This window comes from Chaetura pelagica, unplaced genomic scaffold, assembly GCF_000747805.2.
Source record: "Chaetura pelagica isolate M959 unplaced genomic scaffold, ChaPel_1.0 scaffold442, whole genome shotgun sequence".
NCBI lineage: Eukaryota > Metazoa > Chordata > Aves > Apodiformes > Apodidae > Chaetura > Chaetura pelagica.
In genome coordinates, this window is record NW_009952367.1 from 131,906 (window position 1) to 154,570 (window position 22,665).

The 22,665-nt window shown below is 46.2% G+C and overlaps 1 protein-coding gene across 1 annotated transcript; it reads right to left on the reverse strand.

Moving 5' to 3' along the window:
- Positions 1-13,297: 13,297 nt before the first annotated feature.
- On the reverse strand, positions 13,298-13,969 carry LOC104398038 (G-protein coupled receptor 26-like). The gene has a single exon (XM_010008080.1). The coding sequence runs from the start codon at positions 13,967-13,969 to the stop codon at positions 13,298-13,300; it is 672 nt and encodes a 223-aa protein (XP_010006382.1).
- Between the last annotated feature and the right edge of the window lie 8,696 nt (positions 13,970-22,665).

Below are 22,665 nucleotides of genomic sequence, written 5' to 3' on the forward strand. Positions count from 1 at the left end.
GCTCAGCACGGTCCCGAAGCCGCTCCTCCCGCCATTCGCCGCCACTTCTGACGCTCCCCGCTTTTCAGTGCGGTCTCGAAGCCACTCCTGCCGCCGAAGCCACGTGCTACTGCCACCGCCGCTTTTGCCGCTTGCTTTGGGGGGGTGATCTGCCTGCAGTGCCCGCCAGCCTGAGGTCCCTGGCTGCAGCCCGAGTCCCGGCTCCGTGACATCTTAATATGGTGTCAGAAGTGAGACACCAATTGTATAAGCCTCCGGATAGTACGCTTAAAACACACACAAGGCACATATTTACATCACGGGAATTCTGGATTTCATTTGTTCCACGCAAACTGAGGAACAAGCCCGACCATCATCCCCCTTTGCAGAGGAGTTTTTCGTCCAGTGTTTCCCAGGTGTTAAGATTAAAGGGGTTTTGCAATGTTAGTCGGACTTTCCCAATGTTAGGTAAATTAGCCAGGACAGTTTGCCCTGGCTGTAGGGAATGTTCCACCTTCTTTAGAGGTTTTTTTATCTTTCATATCAGTTTGCTGGGGAGCTGAAGGGAAAAAGGCGTTTAGGCGGGGACACCCATTAGCCCCCCATCGGTTATTAATGGTGGTAACTGCATGATTCATCTGTTGGTCCCAATGGGACTCCTGGGGACGGATTAGTTTTTTGATCATTCCATTGGTTCTTTCCACAATCCCATTTGCTTGTGGGTAGTATGGGGTGTGGAAAGTCCATTTTATGTCCTCCCTTTTTGCCCAACTTTGGACTAGCTGGGAGGTGAAATGCGTTCCATTATCAGACTGGATATTTTTTGGCTTGGGCAGAGTACTAAAGGTTTTTTTCTAGAACTCTCAAGGTAGTTTCCCCATTTGCTTTTAGAGTGGCTTCTGCACAGGTGAGACCCGAGACTACCTCTACCATAACAATAGCGTATTGTTTATTTCCTGACCTGCGAAAGGGTCCAATTTAGTCCACCTGCCAGGTCCAGAAAGATGCTTCATCCTTTAAAACTGATTGGTGGGAAGGCACCCATCCAACATGGAAATTTGGATTTGATTTAGCTATGCCCAATATCTGCTGCCATTTTTCTTTCTGCCACACTGGGACCCAGTTGATTTCCCAATTATTATGTTCCCAGTGTGTTATCCACTCCACACAGCCCTTAGAAGCTTGTTCTTTTACAAACAGCGTCCAGCTCTCCTACTTGGGCACTACCTTTATCTTGATTTACTATTTGTTCGCCTGTGGAGGGCTTTATAGCAGCAGATTTGAAAAGCCAATTTTTGCCTTCCCTCCTGGAAGAGGCATCAGTGAACCAGGCGTTGGTCATCCCATCTTTATATTCTGGAGCCTCTTTAATTGGACTGGGGGTTTTCATTACCAAATCATCTTCATTTTTTGAGCCAATTGGGTCCTGTATTTTCAATTCCTTGTCAGGACCTTCCTCAATTTGGAATAGGCCTGAATAATATTCAATTTGACTGTACCATTTCCTAATTGTACCCTTTTGAGATATTCCTTCTGGAGGGGCCCTTCCAGACAGCACTTGCTTTACTACTTTAAAAGGGCCTCGGAGGATCACCTTTTGTTTTTTAATGATTTTGTTCACTTCTTTTAGTGCTGTACAAACAGTCAATAACCCCTTCTCCAGAGTGGAGTATCGTTTTTCTGAATCTTTGAGACTTTGGGAATAAAAACCAATTGGTCGGGTGCTCCCATTAGGTCCCCGTTGCCAAAAATGGTATGACAAAGCACTGGCAGAGAATCCCCACTTTATTATTATTGGATCCTCTGGGTGGATAGGCCCTAGAGTTTGATACGTTTGTACCTCCAATAATAATAGTTGGAGTGCCTCATCGTGGGATTGTTCCCACTCCCAATGTCGGTTTTTCTTTAATAAATCATGTAAAGGACGAGCAATGATGGAAAGGTCCGGTATGTGTTTCCTCCAGTACTGCAGGGTGCCAAGAATTTCTTGTAGCTCCTTTTTGTTTGTAGGTGCCTTTATTTCCCCAAGGTGGGATAAGGTATCTGAGGGAACATTCCATGTGCCTCCCTTCCACCTTATTCCCAGAAATTTTACCTCTTGGGATGGGCGTTGCCTCTTCTCCTCAGGGATCTCTATTTGCATACATGTTAGATGCCCAATTATGGCATCATAAACCGCCTGCACCTCCTCTTCACTCTGGCCCCCTATCAGCACATCATCAATATACTGATAGACTTTCACTTTGCTGTTATCCTTGATGACAGGTATGTCTCCAAGCTCACGCGCAAGTGCATGATGGGCCAGTGTGGGTGAGTGCTTGTATCCCTGGGGTAACCTAGTAAAAGTGTATTGCACACCATCCCAAGTAAAGGCAAAATACTTCTGATCCTCAGGATCAATGGGAATTTGAAAAAACATATCCCTGACATCAAGAGAGGCAAGCACAGGATGTGCTGCCTCCTGCACCTCCAGTATTATGTCTGCAATATTTGGCACAGCAGCTGTGAGTGTTTCTGTGTTACTATTCAATCTCCGGAAATCAACTGTCATTCTCCACTTTCCATTTGGTTTTCTAACAGGCCAAATTGGCGAGTTAAAGGGAGAATGGCAGGGCACAATAATGCCTTTTTGTCTCAACTCGCTGATTACCTCTTTTATGCCTTCTTTTGCAGCAATTGGGATTGGATATTGCCGCACATTTGTGATACTGCTTTGGGGTAGACGGGGAGCACTTTTTAGCAACCTAACTTGGAGTGTGGGCGTGCCAAAATTCCAAAAACGGCCATTTTCATCTCTCCACGCTCGGCCCATAAGAACATCCATTCCTAATAAATTATAAGGAATGTCGCCCACTATCATCTGGGTCCGAATAGTCTCATCTTCCCCTGGCAATTTCAGGGTTACTTTTGCTGTTTTTTGTAAAGTGGGCTTCCCAAATGCACCACTGACAAATATTGATTTCAGAGACGCATTGATGCCGCATCGGTCAGCTGCATCTGCTCTTAGTGTGGAGATTTGTGCTCCTGTGTCTACCACAAATGTAACAGGATGACATTTTGGTCCAACAGCGTGCTCAGAGGAGTCCACCAGCTGTGCAGACCATTTGTGCTCTGAGGTCATTCAGCGCTACCCCATCACTGAGGAATCTGCTGGCTGCCTTCCTGGCAGTGCCCTACGATGTCCCACCTCGCCTGTCAGCTAACACAACATGCTCAGGCTGAACCCACGCCCTGCTCTTCAGGGCTGTTGCTCAACCATGCTCGCCAGCTTTGGCAGAGCCCCTCACACATGAGACCTCTGGACACCTGCTGACCACTACATCTGTTTCAAAATATCCTGCCCAGTCCCAAGATTGCAACGGATCCTCAGCGGGCTGCAACGTTTTCAAGAGAAAAGAGAAGAGGCAGCGCTAATACACTGGTATCTATAAGTACTGATCTCAATGCCTTGAAGCAATGCTGTGACCATGCCCTTCCATCCCAGCACGGGGACAGGGACTCAGGGACTCACAGGCTGCCCAGGGAGGTTGTGGAATCTCCTTCTCTGGAAGCATTCAGGACCCACCTGGATGCAGACCTGAGTAATGTGTTCTAGGAGATCCTGCTTTAGCAGGGGAGTTGGACTAGATGATCTCCAGAGGTCCCTTCCAACTCAGACAATTCTGTGATTCTGTGTGAATAGCTACCTTTCTGGTGGCAGCAGGCTTCCGGGTCAGTTCTACCTCGGACATACCATATGCTCTTGAATAGTCAGTAAGTTCCCGGGCTAGATCTGCCCATGTGTAACCCTTTGCCCCAGATGAGGTTCAATCTTTTTCTTTAATGTCAATGGCTACGCCTTTCAATGACTCAGGTAGCCCACGAATCAGAATATTCATACGGTCTGGGTTAATTCTGGTATTAAGAGGACTTTCTTCATGAGGGACCAGCTCATGATTATATACCAATTGAATAGCAGCTGCTTTGTGAATATTGTCCAAAAGTCTGGACAAATCACCTCTCAACACAGCGGGTTCACCCCGTGAAAGGGGGTCTATAAAGCCCACGTTGTAGGCAACCCTCTGTGTGATGGTCCATGGATACCTGGGATCTCCTGTTGTTAACAGTATTCCTGATCCCCAGTATCCTGAGGCTTCTTTCTCAGTTAGCATGATGTTGTCTCACCCTGAAGCAGATACTCGAGTGACATACTCCATATCTGTTTCAGAAGGGAGGCAGCTATATTGCCTTTTTAATTGTGCTATCTCCATTGGGGTGTACATTGTCTCCTTATGCACTACCTTTTTCTGATTGACTTCACCCTCGCCGTGGTATGAAATATCTGTGTGCACGACTGGGCAAAGACGTTTGTGCTTTATTTTGTGCCTTTCCCCTTCCTCTTCTGAACTATCAGTATTATAGCAGGAAGAGGAGAAAGAGGAAGCACTTTCTAATTTGGTAGCCAGATAATTAAATTCCTTTTCTAATTTGTCCATTGATCAGTCTTGTCATTTCACATGTGAGTGATTCCAATCCTCCCTCTGCCTTACTATGCACAAGAGCAGAGGGGTGTGGTGTTCTGTGTGTTGGTACACTGGCTGGTGCTTGTCCCTCCCGTGTAGTGGGTGTAGCCTTCGAAGTGGATGTGGCCTGAAACCTGGAGGGCACCACCTCCTGGGGAGGTGTTGGTGTTGTGGGAGGAGTTGTGGGAGAAGTTGCTGCCCTGATGGGAGGAGATAAGGGTGGTGCTTGTTTTTTAAGCTTGCCCTTAAGGACGGACCTGCATTTGCCAGTTTTCACTGCAAAGTGCACCTTCTTCATTACAGGCTTTTTTGAGCAAGATCCCAGCTCCGTGGACAATAACCCAGCAAGCTGCTTATAACATTGGACTAATAGACCCGATGTCCATTTGTATTAAAGGGTGCGCTTCCGCAGCTAATGGAAAACATTCACAAAGCTGCTGTGATACAATTGATTCACCAAAATGATCTGGTAACAGGACAAGAGTCTCCATTAATGTTGCAGGTACACCCAGAGAGAATGGACATTTTAATCAAGGGTTTACCGGGTGAGTTGAAAAATATGGCCATCCAATGAAAGGGAAAGACAGAAGACTTGGACCCAGACAACAATCCATTCACCTGGGGGGGACCTGGCAAAAACCTTGACGGAATATGGAAGAAAATACGGTGACCCTGAGTGCAATTATGCACAAAAATCAAACATCAGGCAAGTCTCCATAGCTTCCCATGGTCCACAGCCAACTTATGCCGTGGTGGCTGCACGGCCACCACGCACGCCTCCTCGAGGTTTGGGAGGGAGGCAGGGTGACTGGGCATTCACTAACCCCAGGCAAAACACTCCACGTCCCCGTCCCCATCCCCCCCCGAGTCCAAAACGGCTCTCGGCCACAGGATGGTGTGCGCCAGGGGCCCTTTGTCCGGCTTAAAGAGGAAGCACGGGGCAAAGGAATCCCCCCAGAGCTTTTAACGTGGAAATATAGCTACAGCCATCTGAAAGATTTAGTTGAAAAGCGGCCTGCATGCTCTGCAAATGGGAGCAACAATTCAGGAAACTAAACGAGCCTCCCTCTGTTAAAAGAAAGCCCAGAGGAAAATGGCAGCAGGAGGAGAAAGGTGAAACTAAAAATGCAACCAAAACTAATACGACAAGCAGTCTGGGTAAACCACGGGAAGACCTACCAGAAAATGAAAACCACACATTGTTACGAGATCAGCCAACAGCTTGCATAGCAGAAACAGTGGCTGCAATAGAACAGGAAGGAAGAAAAAAAACAAAACCAGAACAGAACAAAGAGAGAAACCGAAAACATCCTACGGAGGGGAGGGAGAAACCCAGGTTTCCTTGAAGAGAGAGGGGAAAAATATTGTAAGCACCAGACAAACTTTGGGCCTTCTCACTCAGTGTTTTATGACCTGTCAGTGGTCTGATAAAACAGGGCCTGACATTTATTTCTGAATTATTAATTGCCTTTAAAAACAGGCATGCTGATACTAAAACTACTATTACAGGACTTTGCCTTTGGTTTTCTACACTTCCTACCCCCAGACTATATACAAAGTGATAATGTATAAAACATATACAATCAGTTCACAATGGATTTTTCCTTCCTTTTAAATGGGGCAACATGTTTGGCCTTTCCCCGCCAAGGCAGTTTTCTCTTTTCTTTTCTTTTACAGTATCCTACTGGATGGTGGAGGCTACTAGGCCTCAGCAAGAAATCCTACTTCTGACACCAGATGACAAGCAGCAATGCAACGTTCCTGTTACTGTTCCCATAACACTTGCTATTACAGAAGTTGAAGTGTAGCTTTGTGGAATTATCACCTAGCACCCAACTTCGCACAACATTGGAATAAAACAATATCTCAGCTCCGTGTGCTTGATTGGCTCAGTGCACACTGGGGGATGAACCCCAAATTTGGGACCATAGTGACAGCCTTGCCTGATTTGTCTTGATGAATCTGACGGAGAGGAGGAACCGGAGCGGACTCCAGTGTGCACCGACCTGTTGATCGGGGACTCCTTCAGCTCCTCTCCCTTATCAGGCAGTGAGTGACACCAGATGCAATGCTTGAATTGAGATATTGTGGACATTAAGGGTACTTAAGGGAAGAGAAACAGTAAACCTCTTGTACCCCTTAAGGATGCATCCTGAAACACTGGGACAAATTTAGAGGGGATCCTCTAACAAAAGAAAAGATGAAACAATATTGTAATCAGTGGTGGCCACCATATCAATTAGAAGGAAGTAAAAATTGCCCGTGGATAATTTTTCAAAGTTTGAATAATAATGGGGAATTTAATTGATACAATTGTGATGCTATTGTGTGTAACAATTACACTGAATGAATAGAAAATAGCGTGTGAATATCACTCTCATGTGAATGTGTGTATTTTGGGGTTTAATGGTAAACCTTGCAGTAGTGAAGTGATCAATAAGTAACATAAGGCCTACCAAGATCTTTAATAACGATATTGCATGTAACACCACCAATAGTTCTTCGATGGGACAAAGTGGACTGCCTTATACTTTTAACCTCTGACTCACGGGGTGAGTCGAGATGTGTTTTCTCCTGTTTTGCTTTACGGATCAGGCAAATCACCCAAAGCTGTTGTTGCATGGCTGGAAAACGGCCAGCGACAGACAAAGTTTGAACTTGTTACCGGCTCAGCCCAAATTGTGGAACTTAAGGCAGTTTTGACCGCTCTGAAACTTTTTTCTGAACCTCTTAATATAATTTCTGATTCTCATTATGTCGTTATGTTAATCACACGTTTGCCTTTTTCTTATGTTAAGGAACTTGATAACTACCACCTGTTTACCATTTTTCTGACCTTGTGGACAAAGTTGGAGTCTCGCTCTCATCCTATTTTTATCATGCATATTTATTCTCATTAAGCTGCCTGGCCCCTTGACAGAAGGGCATGCTGCTGCGGATTCACATACCGTAGCTACTGTACATTTTGATTCTGCCGCTGCTTCTCATTCTTTTTTCTTTTTTTTTTTTTCATCAAAATGCCGCAGTCTTACAAAAAGCCTCTCAACTGACTAGGTCACAAGCAAAGGCAAATAGTTCAGTCGTGTCCTGACTGTCAGACTGTGATTCCAGCTACATCGATGCTCGGTGTTAATCCTTGTGGCCTTCAATCTTACTCTATGTGGCAGTCTGATGTTACCCATGTTAATTCTTTTGGCAGGCTGAAATATGTACATGTTTCTGTTGACACCTTTTCTGGTTTCCTTGTAGCCACTGCCCATACAGGGGAACGGGCACAAGATCTTACCTGGTACTGGACCCATTGCTTTGCAGTGATGGTTGTTCCTGTTGAAATCAAAACGGACAATGCCCCAGCCTATACAGAATCACAGAATCACCAAGGCTGGAAAAGACCTTTAAGATCATCAAGTCCAGCCTATGACCTAACACCACCACATCAGCTAGACCATGGCACTAAGTGCGACATCCAGCCTTTCCTTGAACGCATCCAGGGACGGTGTCTCCACCACTTCCCTGGGAAGTCCATTCCAATGTCTAATCACCCTCTCCGTGAGGAAGTACTTCCTAATATCCAACCTAAACCTCCCCTGAGCAGCTTCAGGCCGTGCCCTCTTGTAGCTAGTTGCCTGGGAGAAGAGCCCAGCCCCCACCTGGCTACAATCTCCCTTCAGGTAGTTGAAAAGAGTGATAAGGTCCCCCCTGAGCCTCCTCTTCTCCAGGCTAAACAACTCCAGCTCCCTCAGCCTATCCCTATAAGACTTTCCCTCTAGTCCCTTCATCAGCCTCCTTGCTCTCCTCTGGACCCGCTCCAGCATCTCAATATCCTTCTTGAAGTGAGGGGCCCAGAACTGTACACAGTACTCGAGGTGAGGCCTCACCAGTGCTGTGTAGAGGGGGAGAATCACATCCCTACTCCTGCTGGCCACACTATTCCTTGTGGTGGGTTAAGACACAGACTCCAGGGTGCGAAGCAATGGAATTGTTTATTATGAGAAAATGCTCCCTTATATACTTTTACAGTGGGAACTGAGAATAAGCAACTGGGGAACAGAGAGTGTAAACAGCACTCATACCTGCTCCTTGGCACATACACAGTCCTTGGGTTCCCAGGATGTAGCCAATCACACACCAAGCACCCGATAAACAGTATTCTGATTTTTGTCAACATTCACAGTGCTGCTCACAGCAAGCCCTGGCCCTTAGATGGTTTCACATTGTTTTGTCTACTTCTTTACAGATAGAGGCCCCTTTTCTTTTCCCATGGCTATTCTCCACAATTCCTGATACAAGTCATGATGCCATTGGCCTTCCGGGCCACCTGGGCACACTGCTGGCTCATGTTCAACCGGCTGTCAACCAGTACTCCCTGGTCCCTCTCTGCTGGGCCCCTCTCCAGCCACTCGTCCCCCGGTCTGTAGTGTTGCATGGGTTATTGTGGCCAAAGTGCAGGACCCTGCACTTGGTCTTGTTGAATTTAATGCCACTGGCCTCGGCCCATCGACCCAGCCTGTCCAGGACCCCCTGCAGCTACTTCCTACCCTCCAGCAGATTGACACTTCTCCCCAAGTTGGTGTCATCTGCGAACTTACTAAGGGTGGACTCAATCCCCACATCCAGGTCGTCAATAAAAACGTTGAATAGGACTGGGCCCAGTACTGATCCCTGGGGGACACCGCTGGTGGCCAGATGCCAAATGGATGCAGCACCATTCACCATCACTCTCTGGGCCTGGTCATCCAACCAGTTTTTAACCCAGCAAAGGGTGTACCTGACCAAGTCGTGGATTGCTAGCTTCTCCAGGAGGATGCTGTGAGAGACTGTGTCAAAGGCCTTGCTGAAGTCGAGATAGACCACATCCACAGCCTTCCCCTCATCCACTAGGCGGGTCACCCAGACATAGAAAGAGATCGGTCAGGCAGGGCCTTCCTTTCCTAAACCCACGTTGGCTGGACCTGATCCCCTGGTTGTCTTCTACATGCCGCTTGATGGCACTCAGGATGGTCTGTTCCATAATCTTGCCAGGCACCGAGGTCAGGCTGACAGGCCTATAGTTCGCCGGGTCCTCCTTCCAGCCCTTCTTGTGGATGGGCGCCACATTGCCCAGCCTCCAGTCATCTGGGACCTCCCCGGTCAGCCAGGACTGGTGATAAATGATTGCGAGCGGCTTAGCCAGTTCTGCCAGCTCCCTCAGCACCCTAGGATGAATTCCATTCGGACCCATGGACTTACCTCTGCTTCTGTTCTTCTGTTTTTGCAACAACGGGGCATGTGCCATACGACTGGCAGTCCAAATTCCCCGACTGGTCAGACCATTGTCGAGCGTACACATGCCACTCTACAGGCAATGTTACTTAAACAAAGAAGGGGGAATATGTCTCCTCAGGAACAATTAGACAATGCTACATATACCTTACATTTTCTAAATCGCAGCCCCACACTTGAATTTTCAACACCTGTCCAATGTCATTTTCAGGGATTACCATTTTTTAGTCATTCCCCTAAGGTATGGTATAAGGATCCTTTTTCCTTGGGTCAGTGGCAAGGACCTGTAAAACTAATTACTTGGGGAAAAGGGTATGCTTGTGTTTTACTTCCAACAGGTCCAAAATGGTTACCAGCAAAACTTGTGAAACCGTACCATGAGCAACACCCCATCAACTCCAATTAATATATTTTTGGCCTATCTTGCCATTGCATTGGCTAGAAAACAATCAAGTCGTTCCCTTTAATCGTATAGTTAACTCCACTCTTGTTTGGACTGATGGGGGGATGTCAGGGCCTGTAGTTAATGCTCTTTTCCAGAATCATGTAAGTCCCTTCAAATACAAACTTAGGGACTTGGCCTTCCTGTTTTTTAAGCATAAAGTTGATCACGGACACTATAGAAATACCAGCAGGTATCAGCATGGGGGATACTCCATGAATCTTGTTAACATGAATACCAATTCAGTGATGATTTGTACCTTGCATCCTTATGTGTTATTGGCAGCATCTAATCTACAGATCACGTTCCAAAATAACATGTTTAATTTGTCAGAACACAAACCATGGTGTTTTAGCTGTATAACCCACCAAAATATCACGGATCTTAACCTGACCTGCATTATTCCACTGAGACAGAGAGCAGAACTTTGGCTACCTGTAAACATGACAAGGTCATGGGAAGGACCTTCAGAAATATGGCATTTTATTCACACTCTAGTAAATTAGTAAAATTAGCCTATCAAGTGGAGAAATTAGCTAATGCTACTGACATCAGTCTACAGTTACTTAACAGTCAAATACAAGCTATTTTAAAAATGGCTCTTCAGAACTGCATGGCACTGGACTTAATGCTGTTACAGCAAAATGGACTTTGTGGCTGCCTAAACTTCTCCAGTACAGGCTGCTGCATTCATATCCCTAATGCTACACAGGACCTCAACATCTAACTAGCGGGGATACAACAGGTGGCAAAAGACACCCGTGAACTTCAAGAGTCAATGAATGATAGCTGGCTTTCAAGGGTGTTCAGTTGGTTTGGATGTGGTGTTAGCGGTTGGATCCAAAGTTTAATCCAATATGTGCAAATGGGTATCGTAATTTGTGTTGTTATCAGATTGTCATGTGTGAAATCTATGATAACTAGATCCTTAACCATGCATCTTAAGACGCTTGAGATTTGTGATACCAACTACCTTCCTTTAACACAGTTCCCTACTGATGAGGATATGGGGGAAGCGGATAGACCCTGCAACCTAAGACCAAATTATACGATGTTCCTCTTGACGAGTTGTGACTGAGGTCACAGGGTGGATATTGTGGGAAAACAGAACTTGTATTGTGCTTAGTTTTAACTTTCTTGGAAGGACCTGTGCAGAGGAATGCGAGATGAGCAGTGCTTGTTTGGGCATTTGGCCTTGGACCCAACAAGTAGGGTAATTTATGTCTGTTAGGGAGGACAGGCCCGACTTGCTGGCTGGAGGGGATACATTGCTGTCCTTGTCTGCATGGCTGGACTGTGCATGACTTGTGAAGCAAAGCAAAGGCTCCGTGGTCAGAGGTTGTGTGATAAAGGCCAGGATCAAAGCCTGTGTGACTTCATCTGATGATTTGCATGCGATGCAAGCCCTGGGCATTAACGAAGCTTGAATTTACATGTGAAGCGAGCACTGGGCATCTCCCTTATCTTTTTCCTAATTAATACATTTAATTCATCTGTTAAGAACCAATCAGTGCACTAGTTATGACCTAAGTCCCACCTCATCAATAGGTAATAAATTAGTCTTTGCATCCTTTGCTCGAGGAGAGAAGAGCATCTCCCCTGGAATGGGTTGACAGGCCTGATCCACCCTTCCTTCCCCCAGGCAGGGACACCTCCTTGGATGAGATATCACAGCTTTCACCTTTTGGGTGGGGGTGAAAGCATCCCCGGGTGTATCGTATACTTTGCATTATTATTGCTAGCAATATTAACATCTATTAGTAGCGCTATTGTAGTCAGTGCGTTTATCAACGGCTATCTCCAACTTGTTATATCTGTCACCTTAATAAACTACCTTACATTTCTTTCTAACTACTTCGAATTTTCCACTTTGCAAATTTGTTCTTACGGCAGGCATCGCTTGAGGACACTGGGAAAGACAAGCGTTGTTAAGTGGTCGTATACATAAACACACACACAGCTTTTTGCCTTCATGCAACAGGGCTGAAACAGGCCTTCCCTTGAGAGGCTTGACATGGATTTCTTTCTTTTAAGCCTTTTTCTCTGGCTATAAGCAAGTTCCAAATCCTCCTGATTTAACAGTGTTTCCAACTTGTCCATGAGAAACCTGGAAACACATCAAAACATTTTTTGCAATATCTTGAACAGCACTTTTAATGTGCTGGCAGTTTTCAGGCACATAGTGCAACTTATCATACGTCACCATAATGACCTTGTTGTTATGTCATCGTGTCACCGTTTGACTCAGATCCGACAACAACTGTCTCTCCTATCCCCCCTCCTCCAGCCAAATCTGCATCCCTTCCAGATCCAGATACACCCTATTCAAACAAGATTTATAGTCTGTGCATAATCCCTGATGTGACTCCTGGGCACAGCATCACAGCTCTCATTCTGACCCCTTTGATTCCCACCTTCAAACCCATTATTCTCCCAACCCCTGGAAATTTTCTGCTATGTCCAGGCATGAGGGGCTTGCTTAAAGACTCTCATTTGAAATGAACTTTAAACACCCCTTGCTTGTCATATTCATATTGCTCCTGAAGTGTCTCTCACATGAATTTAATTATAGGCATTCAAACATATGCATTTGGCAGATGTTATTCCCTTACAATTCTGCCTTCAGGAAAAACAAAGTTACAGAGAGCATGGCAATTGGGAAGCTACGGGGTGAAGGGAGTGAAACACAGTGCCCAGCTTCCCTTTGGAATACCGAGGGATGGGACATGTGCAGCCCCAGCCTGCTCCCTCTCAGGGATGCAACAAGGTTTTTGACTGAGAGTGCCAAAAAATGCAAATCTATCCAACCACTAAAGCCACCTTCCAAAACAGAGGACAATGATCACATCCCTATCTCCAAGGGAAGTGCAAGCTCAGCCAAAAGTGCCTGTTCCTTTTCTCTCCCTCCCCAAACAAGCCCTTCAGCATAACAAAGAAGAGTTGTTTCTACAACTGGAAAAATAAACACAACTCAAATAAACATGCAGAATAGAAGCAAGCAAGAACGATGCTTGTTTTCTCCCCCTCCCCATCCCCTGCTGCGATACAGAACAGACTGCACATAACATGACACTGGCTGTGAATAGCCTCACTTGCTGAACACACAGGCACCTTACCTGGGATGGATGTCCACGAGCAGCACCAGGGTCTGCATAGTGATCACGTCAATCCGCTTACAGTGGAACCGTGCCACCTTCAGCACTTTTAGATACGTGAAACACAAGATTATGAGGGAGAGGAGGAAGCTGAGAGTGTGAAAGACCCCAGTGAAAATCACAAACTGTGTCCTGTCCGCTGGTCTCTTGTTGTACAGGGTGCAGGAGGCATAGAGGTGATGGAAACCCACCCAGGAGAGAGAAGCTGCCACTATCGGGAATGACACCGAGTGTAACCACGTGTAGCTCAGTATGAGAGCAGCATCTCTGTACCTCATCTTGGAGTGATAACTTAGAGGGAAGACCACAGCAATCCACCTGTCAATGCTCAAAGCTGCCATGCTCAGCATGGAGTTCGTGGTGAGAAAAGTCTCCAGGAAGCCCACAACGTGGCAGATGTGATCTCCTCCTGGTTGACTCTTGTAAATAATCCCAGCCAAGGTCAGGGGCATGTTGGACACAGTCATCAACAGGTTGCAGAAGGTGAGGTTGAGGATGAACAATCCCGGGACCTGCTTGCGGATGTCGGCGCTGTACAGGAAGCACATCAACACCAGCACGTTGGCCAGCAGGGCCACGAGCATCAGCACCACCACCACGAAAGCCAGGATCACCTCCCAGATGCTCATGGTGCGTCCAGTCACAGGAAGGACATCTCCGAAACTGCGCCGCGCCGGCACCCGGGGAACATGGTGCGAGGTGCCCTCACCTCACCCTCCTCCCCAGCCTGCTGGCCCTCCTGCATACCCTCTGGATTTTCAGAAGAGCTGCAGGATTTTTTTTTTCCCTCCAACCTCCCCCTCCTCGTTGCTCCTTTCCACGTCAACGCTTTCCGAGACGCGCACAAAAGAGCTGGGAATGCCCATCAAACTGCAAGGAGGGCTTAGGAAAAAAAAAAAGAAAGGCATCAGCAGGGCTGAACCACTGTCTCCATTCGGTCCATTCGAAGGAGAGCAGGTTATTCTGAGAAAGTGCTCTCCTGAGATCCCTAATTATCAGCCCCAAGCTTGCAAGCAATTCACCGAGTGAATTGTGCTCTTTCTCTCTTGCTTTCTCTCTCTCTCTCTCTCTCTTGCTCTTCCTCTCCCCTCCCCTCTCCTCCAACCCTCACTCCCTTCCAGGCTGAATGTAACCTGCTTTTATGATCACAGATAAAAACCCCATTAATGGATCAAGGCATGCACACTGCTGGTGATTCGCAAACGTGATTATGTCATCCCCACTCCACAACCCCTCCCCTTCCCTTTGCGACTGGGACTAGACTTTCCTCAAGAGAAATCCCATGCTTTCCTTGAATTGATTTAGCCATTAATTTGCAAACAGCCCTGTAACCAAATTCCTGCACTCCAGTGTGTTTCCTGCATTTCGGTGCATCACTTCCACAATTGCTGCTTTGCTTTCAGCCAGGGCAGGGAATTACTTTTCTCTTCATTTGCTGTGCTCGAAAAGATGGGGGAAAACAGATGCATTCTGCTACCTCTCTGGAGCTGTCATTAGGCTGGTGAAATGGTTTTACTGCACTGGTTTAGCACTTTGCAGCCCTGTGTCTCCAAACATGATGCATAGGAGGAAAACCTTTGCCTCTCCTCCTTTAAAAGCAGGGAAACCAGAGCCCCGGACACCACTGTGACATGCCCAAGGTCACAGAGCAGGTGAGTGGCAGAGACAGAAACACCCTGCTGGTCTTGAGATTCAGCCGGGCTTTCTCCCCTCCTACAGCTTTTCCTTCTTCCTAACCAAAGCCTCCCCCTCTGTGAGATCAAAACCAGGCAGCATCTCAGCAGAGGAAAAAGGAGCCAGCCCGCATCGCACATGGTTAGGTGTTCAGTTTGTTTTAAAGGAGGGAGTGGCAGCTGTTTCTTGGTTGCCTTTCCCGTCTCTTTAAAAGTTTAACAGAGAATGCTGAGAGTTTGCGAGCAACCGGAACAGCTTTCCCATCAAGGCAGCAGAGCCCTTAATCCCTGCACAATAGGAAGGCACAAGAGAGGCTGCAGCAAAGCTGCTGAGGCTCAGCAAGTGACTCCGCACTGGATGCTCGAGCAGCTGGTCACCCTGCACTGGCAGCTCCAGCCAGGGCTGCCCCAGTGCCCCAGCTCCTCCCCTCGGTAGCAGAGCTGTCACCCTGCACAGCCCCCCAGCTGGGCATGGTACTAGCAGGCCCTTTCTCTACCACTTTGCTTCCTTAAACCAAGCTTTAAAGGATGAATAACTACAAGCTCCAGGGTGGTTGGGCTGGGTGCTCGGGTCCTCCCCACACACACTTGGCTCAGGACTGTCCCTAAGCCCTGTGAGCTCCCTGTCTCCCAAACCCAGGTACATGTCCTCATGCTGGGTGATTGAGGAGGACTTCAGTGTCTGGTCCTTTCCTGAGGCAGGAAACTGAAGCCACATGAGAAAAGCTTAAAGATGGCCTCCTTTAAGGGTCTTTGCCCTCCTAGGAGAGGTAGACTGACTAGATGGAAGAGATGACACAGATCTTACTGAGTGGCACCAGAACCTCAGCAGAACCTTCCTCCTTGTTGCTTAGGAACAGCCCCAGCTGTGAAAGGTGTGAGAGCATCAATTGCCTGAGCAGGGTGTCCATGTTACAGCACCTACCATGACACCAGCTTAAAGCCCAGCAAGCAAAGACAGCTGCAGGCAATGGCAGTTGAGAAGAAAAACTGGGAAGTTTCTAAAGATGTGCAAGACTTGCTGGGAGAATGGGAAAGACATGGAAAAAGGAAGGGAAAACCTGGTGACATACAGGAGGCAGGTACACAGTGGCAGTGGTGGAAGGGAATCACATCACACACTTGGTGTCAAGGTGACAACTGACTCCTCCTTCCCACACTCAGCATCTTCCTTGGCTCAAATCAATCCTGCAAGGCCCCCAGCTGCACAAATCATTCCAAGCCCAGCAGCACAGGCAATACATAACTTAGTAATTTATCTTGCCTTCAAACACACAAGGCTATGGGTTTATCACAGTTTCCAGGAGTAAAGAAATTTATATCTGAAGGTAATGTTGAGGGATGACAGTCAGGAAAAAGTGATTCTCCCAAAGGGAGAAATGTGAAATAACAGGAAAGGAGATGGTTGCCATAGCTTTAGTCAAGACCTGGGTGACAGCTGCTCTCTGTTATTCCCCCACTACCCTCCCAGGGAAAGATAAAAAGGGGAATAAGGGAGAGAGACTTCAAGGTTGGAAAAAAAACCTAGAACAGGTTTAATGAAATACCAAGAAGCAATACAAATATATGTAAATATGGAACCTGCACTCCCTGGTTGGTAATTACTTCCTGACCAGAAAAGTCCCAAACTGGACTCAGCAGCTCCTCAGGGTGCCTGAGTCCAGGGTCCCAGTGACAGTCCTTGGAGTGACCAAGCTGATCCTACCCAAGGAGGCAGGAGAAGGTGACCTGCCCCATTGGATGATGTTCTCCAGCAAGAAGACAGGACCCAGGAGCAGCAGAACCAAGGCCAGGCAGAGCAGAGCCCTGGGAGGAGCCATTTTAAACCGGCAGCCCCGGGCAGGAGGGCAGTGATTGGCCTGTTGGGCTCACCTGAGCCCCCTCTCCTCCCCACAGGCACAGCTGCCCCTCGTCCTGCCACCTCACCAGGCTGCTGGGAGTGTTACAGGAGGACTCAGGTTAGTGTGGCAGTGGGAAGCATTAATCCTGGCTCTCTTGATCTAGGGTGACTGTTCAATGAGGTAATGATGGAATATGGGTGGTCAGATTTGGGGGTGGTACGGGATGGGTGCTGCAGTGGGTGTATTGTGAAGCTAATGTAGGGGAACCAGTAGTGGTTCCCCCAAAGTGTAGTGGAGGGCATGTCTTGAAGGCCAGAAGAAGCTGGCAGGACTGGCTGTGCTGGATCTCTTTGCTGGGGAATGGAGAAGAACAGCTGCAGGGCTGTCTAGAGGAGACCCACAGTCTCCTCTGTATGGTGTCTGAGCTCCTTCCAAGACCTGGCACCTTCCCTCCCTCCACCCAGCCTTGTTTCCCCCAGGTTGGTAGAGTGTTACTGCTGTCCATAGCAGTGTGGGAAAGCTACAGTAAGGCAGCAAGTCTGGCAGGTATTTCAGTAGTCACTGGCCTAAAGGAATGAGGCATCCCTAGTGTCCTGCCTCAAAGTTTACTGATTGCTTTGCCCTTTCCTATCAAGCTATTCTGTGTTATACAAGCTTCTGGGGCAAAGCAAACCTGGTTGTCAGTAAAGCCAAACTCCTGGTGTTTACAGGGAAAATGTAGCAGCTAAAAAGGACTTAAATCTACAACGAGCAAAAAACGCTCTCCAGATTTGAGGGTAAAGCTGAAGTTTTCTCTAGATGATTGATTTGAGACTAAGAGCATGTATGTCTGAATGCCCAAGTAATTTACATAATTCATTCCCCCATTGGTAATCCCTGCAGCTGAGGATATTTAGGGAGTGCTTCTGGATTTATTTATCATGCATACCTAGAGAGCATGATGGACCCATCAGATAGCTTCATTTTATACAAACCAGGAGGAGAGAATACATATTTTATCACTGTAGAGGACAGGAATGTGTTGCCTCTGAGCTCCTCATGGCAGGGACTGCAAGTTTGGTTTGTGGTATTTCCATGACAGAATATGTTATGAATTAGGAATAAGCAGTACTAATAAATAACAATTATCACCAGTGGACTCTGACAGAACTCGGTCTGGGTTTAGAAATTCTCCTTTGGTGTTTGCTCCATTATCAAGCACCAAAAAAACCCCCCAAAAAACAACCCCAGAACATCTCCTGTATTTTATATATCTTAAATGCAGAGGTGACTGTACAGAAGCATGGCCTGGCAGACAGAGCAGTGGGCTGGAAACCAGGAGACCTGGGTCTGATGTGACCATGGGAGCATCAGTTCACCAAACCTCTCCCATCTTTTCTTTGTCCCACAAGCTCATGGGCACAAAGACCTATGTACACAATGAAGCCCTGATCCTTGAGAGAGCCTAAAGGCCTTGTCTTTATCAAATAACAAATTTTATCCCCAAATAACTAGCTCCAGAAGGATTGCAGACATCTCTTGCCATTCATTACAATGACCTACAGTTGATGGATATGTAGCCTACACAACACATGCATACCAGTTTACCCAGACAGGGATAAGATTTGTACTGGTATTGTACCAAACAGGAAGCATATTGCAATGGTATGAAACTCCTTTAGACAACAGGTTAATTTATTACTATCCATGTGATCATTCTTATTGCATTTTTGTCTATATTTGGCAATGGACAAAGATATGAAGGGGGTTAAATCTTCAGTATTTTGTGTCTACCTTTGCATTTCAAAAATTCTACAACACAGAGATGGAAATTTTGACTTTGCTGGGATGTTCATGGAGGGTAAAAGCTTTCTCTGCACATTGTCCCACTGAGATTATGAAATATCTGCTTGGGCTAAATGAAATTTTCAAAGTTATGTCCAATATGGGGTATATGAGCTAAGAGACTATTAGGAGAGGCTATTTTGGTGACCTGACCAAAACATCTAAGGCACTCATGTCATAGGAAACTGATGTTTAACACCACTGAGAAAGCTACTTGAAAATCTAACCTGAAAATGCGTTTGAGGTCTGTTGCATTTCCTTTGTGTTGAAGGTTTTATCTCTCCAATTTTTCTCTGTCAAATTTTGGGATTTCAGCTCGGTGCTTTCACTGCACTTTCCTTCTCCCATTGCATCACCTTTCTCAGTGTACTAACTTTACAGGAGTATTGACACATGGAAGAGAACATTTCTCCTCTATGTGCGTCTTAGTTTGTTCAAAGACAATTAGTTTTCCCTGGGAAGCCAGTATGTCTGCAGAGACAGCCCATGTGTGGTTCCTCTTGCCTCCACCAGCCTTTTCTTTTCGCTTCATGGCTGTTTGAAGAGTTTGAAATACTCTCATGAGCTGTAGAACCAGGTCATTTCACTTTATTGTCAGTTAAACTAAACTTTAGTAACAGCAGTATCTTTAGTCTGATTATTTGAAGGTCAAGTGTCACATTGGAAAAAAAAAACAAGTCTTATCCCCTTCTAGGTGAGTAAGACAATGGCTCATGAAGTCATTGTTCTGCTGGACTGAGTCCTTGTCTGCATGGCTGGACTGTGCATGACTTGTGAAGCAAAGCAAAGGCTCCGTGGTCAGAGGTTGTGTGATAAAGGCCAGGATCAAAGCCTGTGTGACTTCATCTGATGATTTGCATGCGATGCAAGCCCTGGGCATTAACGAAGCTTGAATTTACATGTGAAGCGAGCACTGGGCATCTCCCTTATCTTTTTCCTAATTAATACATTTAATTCATCTGTTAAGAACCAATCAGTGCACTAGTTATGACCTAAGTCCCACCTCATCAATAGGTAATAAATTAGTCTTTGCATCCTTTGCTCGAGGAGAGAAGAGCATCTCCCCTGGAATGGGTTGACAGGCCTGATCCACCCTTCCTTCCCCCAGGCAGGGACACCTCCTTGGATGAGATATCACAGCTTTCACCTTTTGGGTGGGGGTGAAAGCATCCCCGGGTGTATCGTATACTTTGCATTATTATTGCTAGCAATATTAACATCTATTAGTAGCGCTATTGTAGTCAGTGCGTTTATCAACGGCTATCTCCAACTTGTTATATCTGTCACCTTAATAAACTACCTTACATTTCTTTCTAACTACTTCGAATTTTCCACTTTGCAAATTTGTTCTTACGGCAGGCATCGCTTGAGGACACTGGGAAAGACAAGCGTTGTTAAGTGGTCGTATACATAAACACACACACAGCTTTTTGCCTTCATGCAACAGGGCTGAAACAGGCCTTCCCTTGAGAGGCTTGACATGGATTTCTTTCTTTTAAGCCTTTTTCTCTGGCTATAAGCAAGTTCCAAATCCTCCTGATTTAACAGTGTTTCCAACTTGTCCATGAGAAACCTGGAAACACATCAAAACATTTTTTGCAATATCTTGAACAGCACTTTTAATGTGCTGGCAGTTTTCAGGCACATAGTGCAACTTATCATACGTCACCATAATGACCTTGTTGTTATGTCATCGTGTCACCGTTTGACTCAGATCCGACAACAACGCTCTCGATCCCCTCCCCCTCCCACCCAGGTAGGGAAGGAGAGAGAGAGACTCCACTGGATTGAAAACTATACTACACAGCTTTAATTAAACACTAACGATATAAGAAAATAAATACAATTATATACAAATGTGTTCAGATATGTGCAAAAGCCTCTCGCCTCCCCACACCCCCAGCAACTCCCACAGCACTCTCCTTAGCTGCAAACAGTTCCAAAAAATTGCTGGACTGCTGCCGGAGAGAGCACAGAGTTATGAGGGTCAGGAGAGCTCGAGCCTAGGGGTCGACAGTGATGGATGGACAGAGCCCTCCCCAGATGCCAGCCATGGACGGAAGAGAAGGGAAGAAGCAGCAGGAAGTTGTCTTCTGTGATCTCTGACCTTCCTCTGAGCTTATGTCAATATATGGAATGGAATATCTCTGGCTAATTTTGGTGTCTAACTCAGCCTCCTACGGGTGGGTCATATATCTCCCCGTAGCGTCTGAGCCGGCGGAGTCAAGATGTGACCTTGAAGACCCAGCAGTTACACAAACATTCTATTCTTAACAGCCTTAGTTATAACACTCTGGTGCTAGTTAAATGAAAGCTTACTGAAGGGGAAAAAAACCCAAAAAAAACAAATCAGGAAAAGGAAATTTGGCTTCATCCTGTCTCAAACCAGGACATGTTATTACTGCCAGTTAGAACGCCGCAGAATAACAGAACTAAAAATTCTCTGACAAGCCCGTGCTCTACAAGATCCATGTAGAGGTAGAGTGAGTTAAACCCACTGGTGATGACCACCACAAAAGGAATTTTCTTAGCAGCAACATCCAGAGAAGCCTCCAAAATATGTGCTAGATCCCCAGTAGTAGAAAAATTCTAAGGCTTTTCATCCTCTTTGAGCTTTGTTTTCCCTATGACATGGTCATAGACCAGGCCCACTGCTGAAGCTTTGTTTTGGGGATTAATAAGATGGTTCGTACGTTCCATCAACGTGAAGAGAGACAGATAACGGCCTTTGTCCAAAGTATACTACCCATGTCTTACCCTGCAGTGCTATTTTAAATATGGTGTCTTAACTGATGTTATTCCAGCTGTGAGGGTACCATAGTTCTGCCAGCCCCACCTCCCACTTTCTTGAGAACTCCAGGGACGTCACCAGCTGTACAGTAAAGCTCGAGCTGGTGTTTTGTGGGAAGACTCTGGCACTGGCATTGCTGAGTAGCGTGACGTAGAAACTGCCATCCTTCTCCCCCGTCCCCCTGCACTAGATGTCCTGAACTTGGAAGGCGTTTATCCAGCCGCTAAATTTCTGGGGCCAGCAACCCCACTTTACCTTCAGCTGTTTTACTTCCTTTCCCTTTTGCAGCAATTGTCATCTCAATTTTGTAGATTCTGTCCTCATCAGGATTCATTTTTTGAAGGTCTTGAGGGTAAAACGGCCCCTCTGTTGCTTCATGACCATAGTCTATTAAGTGGTATACAGGTATCTGTCCCCTTCTCACAATTTCAGCTACTATGAAAATTCCATCTGTGAAAGTCTGCTCATAACCTTTCTCAAATCTCTCTTTTGTTCTAGACACCCTGATGTGGCCTCCCTTTTTGAGCAGAGGCACAATTTCTTTAATTTTAAACACAGCCACATACATGGTTTTTCCAAACCCTTGCAGAGTTTAAAGAGTTCATGTCCACAGGCCTGGCTCTGATAGTTCTGTGGAAGCTATGGTTATAGCTCTTTATAAACTCCGACAACACATCAATGCAGCGAAAATCATTGTGCGCTGTAAAATAACTCCACATCTTGGTTTTGAGCATCCTACTAAAACACTCTATGACAGCCTTTTACTTCATGATTAGTAACAAAATAGTGAATATTGCACTGCTTTAACAGCTTGTTTAAAGGCTAGTTTAAAAATTCTTTTCCCTGGTCAGTCTGTTATTTCTGAGGATTCTGTCCCCTGCTAGAAATTGCTTTAAAAGCCTCAGCTATTTCAGAACCTGTTTTGCCTTTTAGACCAATAGCCCGGGCATGCTTGGATAGTATGTCTATCACCATTAAGAAGCACTTAACGCCATCATCGTTTCTGGAAAACTGTTGCATATCCACTAAGCCTGCCTGCCTGCCACTGTGCATCTACCTCTGCCACAATCCTCCTGGTTCCTTTAAAGTGCTTTCTTGACACTTGGTTTAAGCTATGAGCATCTTGGCTTGCAAGCCAGGTTGCCGCTTGGCATCTGTTCAGAACAGCGATTCTCCTTTTACCGCCTTCAAAAAAG